Source organism: Drosophila innubila, assembly GCF_004354385.1.
Source record: "Drosophila innubila isolate TH190305 chromosome 2R unlocalized genomic scaffold, UK_Dinn_1.0 1_C_2R, whole genome shotgun sequence".
Lineage (NCBI taxonomy): Eukaryota > Metazoa > Arthropoda > Insecta > Diptera > Drosophilidae > Drosophila > Drosophila innubila.
Window position 1 is genome coordinate 12586112 of NW_022995374.1, and position 11407 is coordinate 12597518.

An 11407-nucleotide genomic window follows, 5' to 3' on the forward strand; every position below is an offset into this window, starting at 1 on the left:
ATGCTTGTTTTATTTAACAAATGGAAAGATTTATAAAAACAAGTCTGTTTAATTTTCAAATCATTAACAGGCTAGTCATTTTGGTGCGCTGTTAACGCAATTCGCGAATGCTGTTAATTTAACAGCGCGAATACCAAATGGTCACACTGTCGTAGTCTATCGTGCAAACGATTTTTAAAAATTCTGATAGTCGTTATTTTTTTTTTATTTTAAAAAAATTAAGCAAATCCCAAGAAGCTCTACAAAAATTATGCAAAAATCTAAAATTTCTAGCTTTAAAATTAAGGAAAATTAAAAAAAATTAAAATAAAAAGGCCAGATCGGAAAATTTTGCAGGGTGGCAGCCCTTTGAACGGATGGCAGTCTTCCTCACCAGTGCTGGCAAGTTTTGTGGGGAGCAATAGCTGTTACTGGCTGGAAAGCATCTAAATTTGTTATTTTGGGCACTTTTGCACAGTTTTACCAAAAATATTAATAGCAAAACTTAGCTGAACATATATTTAAAATAGCCAAATCTGCAGCCAATAGCAAGTTAAAAATTTTTCTAGCAAACGATCTCTGAAAATAGCCAGCTCTAGCTATAAAATGGCTAAGTTGGCAACAGTGAGAAGAAGAAAAGCAAAGCGCGATAGTCGTGTCGTCGTTGTCTCGGGCTGAGTTACGGGGTGGGCAAGTAATTTTTCGAATTAAATCTATTTCGCATTGATTAATTGCTATATGATATAACTACAACTACCGCAACACATTTCAATTGGGTTGCGCTTGCAACGCAAGCCTTTTTTGAGGACTACAACAAACTGAAAAGACTGAAACTCAACGATTTCTAATCACTCTCAAAGACTTTCTACTACACACATCCACAAAGTAACATCACATCTGCTGACAGCCATAGAGGAAAAACGCTCCACACATAACATAAAAGTGTGCCAAATCCAGATCGCAGTTCATTTCTTAAGCCACGCTTAAGAAAACAAAAGAGAGAATTTGTATAAAACAGAAGAAGCGCAACCAGAGCAACATAACTAAACCAATTGGCTGGGCGCTTGGCGACTGTGTGGTACACATTTAAATACATATTGATGCACAAGGGGCGTGAAGTGGCACGGGACGTTTTTCCGAGTTTCGCTTTGGACAACGACGACGACAACGTAAGTAGTTTGGAATTTGTTAATTACTGTCTTTTTTGTAGGCTAAAGAACACAGCGCACAATTATGTGTGTGTGGCAAATGAAAAAAATACGTTGACACACACACACACACATACGAAACAGAATATTGCAGGAAACAGGCCATGTTTACAGTTATTTTGCCTGCATTTTGCATAGGGTTGTCAACGTGCGCGAATAATTAGAAAACGATCTTGACAATTAACGGTTATCTGTTTTATATACAGTATGAAAAGTAAATGTTTTCAGAAAATTCAAGATTCACATATTTTAAATTCATAAAAAAAATAATTATAAGAATAATTTTATTTATTGTTCTTAATTAAATATTTTTTGTAAAAAAAATCAATTAAGTGCCTATTTGTATCTCGGTTGAACAATTACTTGACTCACTGTATGTGAAATCGAAACTGAAGCTTGCTAAAACTTTTAGGTGACGATTGAAAATTTGCAACTTTGTGTCTTGCATATCAATTCATTGTTGAACTTTTATTTCGCAGCGATAATAGAAATTATAATATGAACGGCAAGCCGGCGGCAATGAACAGTAGCGTCGCATCCAGCGTGGATTTGTACATCACGCACTTGGATCATGTGGGACCCTATCTCAAGATATACGGTCAGGCCAATCGGGATGCGGCCTTTTTGGTCAGCAAGCGGATCGAGACGCTGCTGCCCACCTGCTTTGCCATAGACCCGAGCTGGTCAAATGAACGCCAACAGGCGCTGCTCACTCCGGGCACATTCTGTGTATTCAAGCGCACAAAGGGAGCTGCTCCTGGCGATGTGGAGTACATGCGGACACGCGTCCTCACCGCTGGATTAGATGACAAGCAGTTGAGCAATCGCAACCAGATGCGGGTCGAGATTGAGTTTCTTGATTACGGCTACAAGCGTAATGTGAGCAGTCACGATGTGAGTAACTAATCAAATACTATCAATTACCAAATTCCATAGACATATCAAATTAATCCGCATATCATTTGGTGCTATTCCAGCTGCTCTTCTCCAAACAACCGCAGCTGCTGCAGAATGTGCCAGTTTTGTGTTCGCAGTACATTGTGCTCGGCATTTGCTCGGAATGGGATCAATCGGAGCTGGATGAAGTGCAACAGCTGATTGGCAATCATGTGGTCAGCATTGAGGTGGATCCCAATCACATATGTGGTCAAAAGTTTGCCAGCGTACGCTGGAAGGATTTCGAACTCAACGAATATCTGGTGCAACAGAAACAAATTGGCGCTCCAATTGCCAATGATCTGATCATGGATCATTGCAAGAAACTGTGGAAGGTGGCGCCACAGTCGCCAGTCATTGAGTACAACAACAATAACATACAGAGCAGTGGCAACTCCCAAAAGACGCCCACAGATGTGGCACGAGAACAGCTTGCGGCACGTTTCTCACTTGCCGCTCGCCTGGACGTGCATCGCACGCTCAACACAACGCCACCACGACCGCTTAAATCCACAGCGGTCAACGAATTTACACCACCCAAGCAACAACAACAACAACCACAGCCGCAGCCACAACAGTTGCCGCAACAGTTGCAGGTGCAAGCACCGCAGATGATGCCATCGCCAACGCCTTTGGCCAATTTGGTAAGGTCCTTTAATCAAAAAGTCAGCAAATGCATTTATACCCTGGCAGAGCTTCTATTATCTTGTCCAGAAATGTGTAGCGCCTTTAATATATCATTATAACTGTCCGTATTGAATAGGGTATGAACAACTTCGATGTTTTATGGTAAATCCCAACCAAACATACAAATTAAGTATGTAACTTTGTTTAAATACGAATACAATATTTAATTAGGAATTCAAGCTAAATAGTTCCTTAATATTACTTTATGTTATGATCTTCCATTTTTAATATGATTTATTGACTCATTCTTATCAACTATTCCACTTGCAGACAAATGTTCTGCCAGCCACGACGGTTCAGGCAACTGGACACTTGCTGGCTAATGCTCAGAAACCCGCCTATGCTGCGGGTCACGCCTTTAATCAACCACGTGCCAATTACCAATCTTCCGAAGCAACATCGAGTCTGTTGCCCACGCACAATGTCTTCACGCCCAAGACAAGTCCCAGGCCATTGAATATGTACTACAATGTGCGACTCAATAATCCGATGCAGCCACCGCTGGTGCAGATGCCAAAGCAACCTTCATTAAGCTATGCACCCGCACGTTATGCTCTGTCGCAGCCACCGACAAATGCTGCACAAAAGCAACAACAACAACAACAAGCAATGCAGTCACTTATTCCGGCCTTTCGCACCACAAGTCTGACGGTGGGCTTAACCTACGATGTCTATGTGAGCTTCGTGGAGAATGGCCCGCATTTGTTTTGGGTGCAACTGAAGAGTGCCGCTAATGATCTGGATGCCATGATGGGACAGATTGAGCATATGCGTCTGCAGACGCTTAGCAAGTATCCGGGTGTGGGTACTGCCTGTGTGGCACGTTTCTCCGAGGATGGCCATTTCTATCGTGCCTTAGTTAGTGCTGTTTACGGCCAACGTTATCGTGTTGTCTATGTCGATTATGGCAACTCGGAGATGCTCTCCTTCACAGATCTCTTCCAAATTCCCCAGGAGCTGCTGCAAATCAAACCATTTGCCTTTCGCTTTGCCCTCGCCGGCGCCAAGGAGCTGGGTGCTCTCGATGAAAGCCTGAAACGCATCTTTAAGAACTCGGCATTGTATATCAACTTCCAGCTGACGGTGCAGGCACCGGAGAGCGTCGGTTCCATGCAAACCTGCCAGCTCCTGCTTAATGTAAGTAGCTTTATATAAAGAATTTCAATTATTTTCCTTCGAATTAAGGTAAAGGTTACAACTCTAATTATAGTTATTGCATTAATCATTCTAAATTCGTTGCACTTCCAGGGCAACAGCATGCTGGACGTGCTCAAGAAGCTAAAGAACTCTCAGCAAGCTTATGCCAAGGCGGATCAATTACAGAATGATGATGCCGTTGAAATACGTTACATTGACTCGCCCAGCAACTTTTATGTGCAGAAGGTGAACAACATAAAGCAGTTTGAAGAACTAATGGATGAGATGTTTGCCTATTACAATACCAATCAAATGGTGCCGGATCAGCTTGTGCTGGGTGCACCCTGTGTGGTGAAGTGTGATCGGGAATGGTACAGGGCAGAGCTCTTACGTGTGGATGATGCCACAATCATAGTGCGTCATGTGGACTTTGGCTATGAGCAGCATGTGAAGCGTCATTTGATTGGCATCATTGCGGAGAAGCATCTGAAGATGCCACGCCAGGCGATCAAGTGCTGTCTCAAGGGATTCGAGAACAGCGAACTGAGCATGGACAATATTACTGATCAGTTTGAGATGCTAGCCGAGGAATCCAACATCAGGCGTCGCACATTCAGTGTGCGCGTCTTTCGCATCGAACCCGATGGCCTCAATGTGGTCAATCTGCTGGCCAAGAATCTAAATGTAATGAAGAAACTCTACAAATTGTCAATGCCATTCGAACAATATCTTTCCCTGGAGAAGGGTCAGTTCAATGCCAATGTGACGCGTGCCGAGTCCATGGCCTCCGATGTGATACCAAAGCAGCTGGAGAAGGGCGAAGTGCTCAACTCGACCACCGTGGAGAGTGAGGATCGTATGCAAATGCAGAAGCAGACGCGCTCCAAGAATGTCAACATCAATGCCAGCGACTGGGACAAACACAGCTCTGCCTCGGCCAGCTCCAAGGATACTCAATCACAGCAAAGCAGCTCGAAGCGGTCCCAACAGCAGAGTCGCCAACCACAGGATAATAAATTGGTTAGACGCAGTCGCGATATAAACTTGGACAGCTTCGAGAGCCGCAGCACGAGCAGCTACACCAGCGGCATGAGCTCTCCGCGCAAGGGAAACCGTCAAAATGGACGCAATCGCACGGATTCTCCACGTCTGCAAAACGGCAAACAGGAGGCGAACAAAAATACGTGAGTTATCAGCTAATTATAAAAAAACCGATTAATAATACAACTTTCCTTCATTTGCAGTCGCTTTAGCAACAGTCAATCACCACGCAAGGATCAACAGCAGTCCCAACGCAATTCGCCGAATCAACGTTCTCAGAATGCACCACAGGGATTTGCACAGAAGCCGCAAAGACAAAAGTCCACGTTGGATGGCACAGTTGGCAGCTCGAAGCGTTCCAGCGGCGTGGAAAGCGATGCAGCGTCCAGCAATGAGACGGCATCTCCCAAACCGATGCCAGAACCAGAGAAGGAGAAATATGTGGCACTGGACAAAGCATTTGTAATGCAGGATATCAAAACACCCAGCAAGGAGGCGGCTAGTCTCTCCTGGTGGGTATCGCCATTCCAATTCTACGTAGTGCCAAAGAGTCTTGCTGCCAAATACGATAATCTGCTGCGTGAGATGAGACAGTTCTATCGCCAGAAGCCACATCAGCCACTCCAGCTGAAGGTGAACTCCAGCGTGGTGGTGCGACAGCGCAAGGATAATGCCATATTACGTGGCACGGTCGTTGCCTGCAATCATATGCTGCGTAAATATCGTATCTTCTGTGTGGACACCGGAAATATGCTGACAGTCACCTCTGAGGATGTGTGGCAAGTGGAGCAACGTTTCGCTGAGCCTCCTTGCCTCGCCCAACGTTGCAGCTTCGATAATGTTGTTACCAACTATGATCACTTGTATATTGTGGATCGCATGGAGAAGTTTGTGCCCGCAAATGCCAAAGTTGAATGTGAATTTAGCTCGAAATACAACAACACGTACATCGTCAAGATGCTGGTCAATGGCGCCTCCCTGCGGGACACGCTCATCAATGCACAGTTCCTAACTGAGGTGGCAGAGCGTAAGTCCAACTAATAGAATATACAGTTTACTACTCCAAGCAACTCTCAATTAATCCATGATTCACTTTACAGAGGTGCGCGTTAGTCTTTTGGCTGGTCAACAAGTGCGTGGCAAATTCACTTCCATCCGGGACATGACCAACTTTAAGATACAACTGGAAAGCTGCCCTGATGTTAACTTCTTGTGCAGCTACGATGATGTCAAGTTTGTCAAGTCTAACAAGGATTTGGCCAAGCCCTTTAAGGAACACTACGAGGGCAAATCGTATGCCTTGAATATCAAACATGTCTGCGAGAATAATATGTGAGTATGAACATTCTTGGCTTTATTCCAAATATTTATTGAAAGCGCTACAAGAAACTAAGACTAATGTGTACTCTTCCGCTAGCATTCACTTGCGTCCTGTAATGCCGCTGCTCAAGGAGGAGCGCAGTGCCTTCATCTGCGGTTATCCCATTTTGGTGAACAACTTCCAGGCTCTTGTAGTCTACACGGCAAAGTCCTATCGCATCTTTGTGCAACCCAGCGTTGAGAAGGCATCCATGAAGAAATTACTAGATGATATGTATGAGTATTACAACAAGAAGGGTAAGAATTGGTTGCTGATGACTGGATGACTAGAGATTAAATATGTGCTCCTTTGCAGGAAAACAACTGCGCAAGTTTGAAAAGGATCAAATCTGTGCAGCTTTGAGTACCGATGGAAATTGGTATCGTGCGCGCATTGTGGCCAAGGATGCCAAGGGAGCGCGTCTCGATGTCTTCTACTTGGACTATGGCAACACTGAGCAACTGCCTCGAGATCAACTGAAGCAGCTGGAGGAGAAATTTTATGCGAATCGTAGCTGTTATGCTGTTGAAATTAATTTGCCATTCGGTCGCATTCACAATGATGAGAAGTTGAAGACACGTCTGGCGAATCTCTTGGATGAGCAGTTGGTCATTGTGAAGCCCATTGAGACGCGTCGGAGTCACCTCATTGCGGATGTCATGATTGCCAATGGTAAAGAGAGCATTGTGGATACTTTGAAGGCGGAAAAGCTCATTGCTAGCCGAGATATTGATTATATGCGCAAGCAGCTGGATAAGGAGAAGCCTTACATTTATGAGTATATCGAGTGTGTGGATCTGACCACCGATGACGATGAAGAACTGCAGCAACGCAAGCAAGGCGGCAAATCAAATTCAGTTAACAATTCGCCCAAGACAAAGAAGGAGCCAAGGGAGCCAAAGGAATCGAAGCAACGCCAGAAACAGCAAGAGCAAGTTGCTTCAGCTGTGGAGAAACCAGTTGCTCCTGTTGTGACTGCCGAGTCGAAGCCAAAAACTGAAGTTAAAGAAGTGGCAGCAGTTAGGCAGGTGCAGGAGGAGCAGAAGGAACTACAGCCCGCTCAAACTGCAGCTGCTGTAATTGAAGAACCTATTGCAATCTTACCTCCGCCAAGTGCTGAGGCTGTTGTTGAAGCTGCTCCCATTGCTGCCGTGCCTGATCCCGTTCCCGATCCCTACAAGGACATGGAGACAGCTGTGCTGAGTCATTGCGATAATCCAGCTCATTTCTATGTGCATCCCATGGATGCATTGCCCAAACTAAAGCGTTTGACTGAGAATCTACAGATTATATCGCCATCGATGCCTCAGCTCTTGGAGATTGTGAACGGTGCCGATTGCATCTCGATGTACTCCATGGATAAATCCTGGTATCGTGCTAAAATCATCGATGCCGAATTGATGGTGCTCCAGTTCATTGACTTTGGCAACACCGATTGCGTCTCGGATGCTAAGGAGATTAAGCAGAGCCTCTGCTCGCAATCGGAACCTTTCTGTCTGCCCTTTGCACTGCCCATCGCTCCCAAGGGCAAACTGGACTGGGCAGATGCAGCCAATGGCATATTCAATGATTCGTATGAAAAGATATTGCACTATGAATACTTGACACGTGGCGATTGCTACACAATAAGCTATGTTAATCTCTACATTGAGGGCGTTGATGTGGCCAAGAAACTCATTGCTGACGGCTATGCCAAGCCCTTGGATTATGTCAGCAGCGGAAGCACTTGTTACATCTCCCATGCGAATAGCATCAGTGACTTTTACATACAACTCGAAAGCGACTCGAAGGCCTTGGAACTGATTGAATTGTATCTGGGGGATGCGGAGCAAAAGCTGCAGCCATTGCAACGCTTTGAAAAGGACAGCATTGTGGCCGCTCTCTTCGACGATGATGGACTCTTCTATCGCGCAGAGTTGCTGCGTCAACTCCCAGGTGAACGATACGAGGTGCGTTTCATTGATTACGGCAACACGTCCAGCACTGGCAAGTGTCTTTTGCTCTCGGAGGAGATTGCAAGTGTGCCGAGTTTGTCCAAGAGATGTAGCCTACAGTTGCCAGAGGATTATGTTGCCTGGTCAAAGGAGGCGGAGGCAAAGTTTACGGAGCTAACAGGCGAAGGTGAATTGGTTTTTACCACACAATTGCTGAAGCCTGGATTGGAGCATGTCATCATACATTTACTGCTCGATGAGGATAATATTTTGGATCAATTGCTGCCTCTTTGTACACAGAAACAACCGGAGAAGCAGCCAGAACCCGTTTTGGAGTCTAGCACTGAGTCTGAAGCTAGTTCAAGCAATGTTATGGCCATTGTCACACATGTGGACAGTCCGTTGAGCTTCTATCTGCAACTGGAGTCGAACAATGCACTCATTGACAGCACGTGTGAGCAGCTTAATGGGGAGCATGCCAAGCTGCAGCCCATCCAGGGAGTTGCCCAGTTGGGTCAACTATGCGTTGCACAATTCGCCGATGACAATGAGTTCTATCGTGCTCGCATTCTGGAACAGTTGCCGGCCCAGCAATCGCTGCAGTATCGTGTGCTCTTTATAGATTATGGCAATCAAGCTCTTGTGGATAAGCTGTTTGAGTTGCCTGGCGATCTGGCGCAGCTGAAGCCTCTGGCAGAGCTTCATTCACTGGAAACTTCTCCTAACTTTATCAAGTATCCCAAGGAATCACGCGAGGCACTGGACGCACTCGTTGACAGTTGCAACGGCGAGGTTGCCGTCGAGTTTGTCAACAAGGCAAGTCAACCTCCAGTTGTTAAGCTAAAGACCATGGATAATGCGTTGAACATTCACGAGCAGCTGAAAAAATTGCTTGAGGCGGAGCAGGATAAGATCAATGGCAAGGAATGCATCATTTCGCATGGTGATTCACCTCATAGTTTCTATGTGCAACTAAAAAAGCGATCCGCTGATCTCGATCTCATTGTTAAGACGCTGCTGGGCAGACAACTAGATAAGCTAGCGAATCCCTGCGAGAAATTGAATGGTGTGTGCTATTCCCAAGAGGATGATTGCAACTATCGCTGCTGCATTAATTCAATACTCCCCGAGGACAAGGGCTATGAGGTATTCCTCATTGACTATGGCAACACAATTGTCACCCAAGAGATTTACAATTTGCCCGAAGAGATCTGGCAAATACCTCCATTGGCCTTCCACTGTCAGCTCAATGAGATTCCGGAGAATATCACAAATGATATATTTGCTGTGCTGCTCGAGCAGCACTTTGGCGAGGTCTACGAGATTGTTGGCGAACTGAAGGAGGATCAAAACACTCTACAGACTGTCCAGTTGCGCATCAACTACAAGGACTTTGCTGAGGAGTTGGCCAACGCTGTGGCCGGCGTACAGAAACCTTTGCAAGTGGAGCTACACAATTGCATCGTAGTGCAGTTTGATAATGCCAAGTCCTTCTATGTGCAAATGGAACAGGATGTGCCAGCACTGGAGGAAATAACCGATAAAATGCTCGATGCCGAGCAAAACTTTGGGATCTTTAATGATTTGCAAGTGGGCGCCATTTGTGTGGCCAAGTTTCCCGAGGATGAGGTCTTCTATCGGGCCGAAATAGTTAAGGTCCTGGATGATGGTAAATGCGAGGTGCATTTCATAGATTTTGGCAACAATGCCGTCACCGATCAGTTCCGTCAGCTGCCCGAGGAGTTGGCCAAGGCGCCACGTTACAGTAAACACTGTGAGCTGGAAAGCGCCACGATTGCTAAGTGCGATGTGGCTGCATTGGGTGCGTTTATCGATACACGCTTCTCGGAGACATTCCAGCTGGAGATTCTGGCCAAAAAGGATGAGCAAGACACGCATGTCGTGCGTCTCTTCTACCAGAATACAAACATTAGCGACAAACTGCGACTGCAGGAGAAACCCTAAGAGATATCCCCCAAGAGAATCCCAAACAAATCCGTCAAGAGAAGCCGTCACATGTCCATCAAGAGGCATACGTTATGAGGATGCTATAAGCATCCAGACACACACACATACACACTCAAGAATGATTGCAATATTAATGTGCAAAAAGATTGTGATTAGTTTGGCTAAAATAACCGTTGTATTACCTAATTTAGTTGAACAAGTTAAACTTATTCAAAGCGAAGCAATGAAAAGCTCATAATTTTTTCATTTTTGCTGCAAAGCCAGAAGCTTCATTGATTTTTCATGGAAAACCAAAATGAAAGCTCATTTATTTTATAATTTGTAATTAACTAATCAAATTATTTGAATGAAAAAAAAAATACAAAAAAACGAACACATTTATAAAAACAAAAGAAAAACGAACAAAAAAAAAACGAAAAACAAACAACAAAAAAATTGCATTAACAAACGAAAGAAATGCAACTAAAAAAAATTTGTGAAATATTTTAGATGGAAATCTAAACTAACGAAAAGGGTTAATTAATTTAAAATAAAGGCAGTGGACGAGTAATTGCTCAATTAAAACACAACACATATACACATACACATTTAAAGCAATTTTACATAATCAAATACCGCCTCAACAAAAGTGTGTTTAAAAACGTTGAGGAGGGAATAATTTATTATTATGTTTTTGTTTTTTTTTTACAATTATTCTTCGATCTTTTCTACCTTATCTTTATACTTTTTTCAATGTAATGACTTTCTTTCTTTCATTTATTATATTACACAACTTACATTCAATTACTAATATCAAAATTATTTGAAAACAAAAAAATCAAAAACAAATTTGAAACAAAGACTAAAAACTAATGGAATAATGGGTTTTACATATTAAAAACCTTTAAAACACGATGTCATATTTTTCTACCATTTCTTTTTCATGTTGTAAACAAAAAAAAAAATAAATATAAATAAATAAAACACGATCAAAATCGAAAGGATTTACCTGCGGTTTAACCAATATGTATTTCCGACATACCTGAGTTCAGGTAGCGTTTTTGGGCTGGAGGATTTACCACCAGAGGAAACGAATTTGAGAATGTGCTGTCTAGACAGCCAGAAGACTTTCTAGGTAATTTAGAGTATTTTTTGATAGCAACTGCTTCTGTGATTGC

The 11407-nt window shown here is 43.8% G+C and overlaps 1 protein-coding gene across 1 annotated transcript; it reads left to right on the forward strand.

Annotated features, from left to right (window-relative positions):
- Positions 1–616: 616 nt before the first annotated feature.
- On the forward strand, positions 617–10913 carry LOC117785761 (maternal protein tudor). The gene is made up of 9 exons (XM_034623978.1): positions 617–1148; positions 1667–2081; positions 2165–2767; positions 3081–3947; positions 4059–5131; positions 5192–6015; positions 6089–6320; positions 6406–6605; positions 6664–10913. The coding sequence occupies exons 2-9, from the start codon at positions 1686–1688 to the stop codon at positions 10245–10247; spliced, it is 7779 nt and encodes a 2592-aa protein (XP_034479869.1). The 5' UTR covers positions 617–1148; positions 1667–1685; the 3' UTR covers positions 10248–10913.
- Positions 10914–11407: the final 494 nt, after the last annotated feature.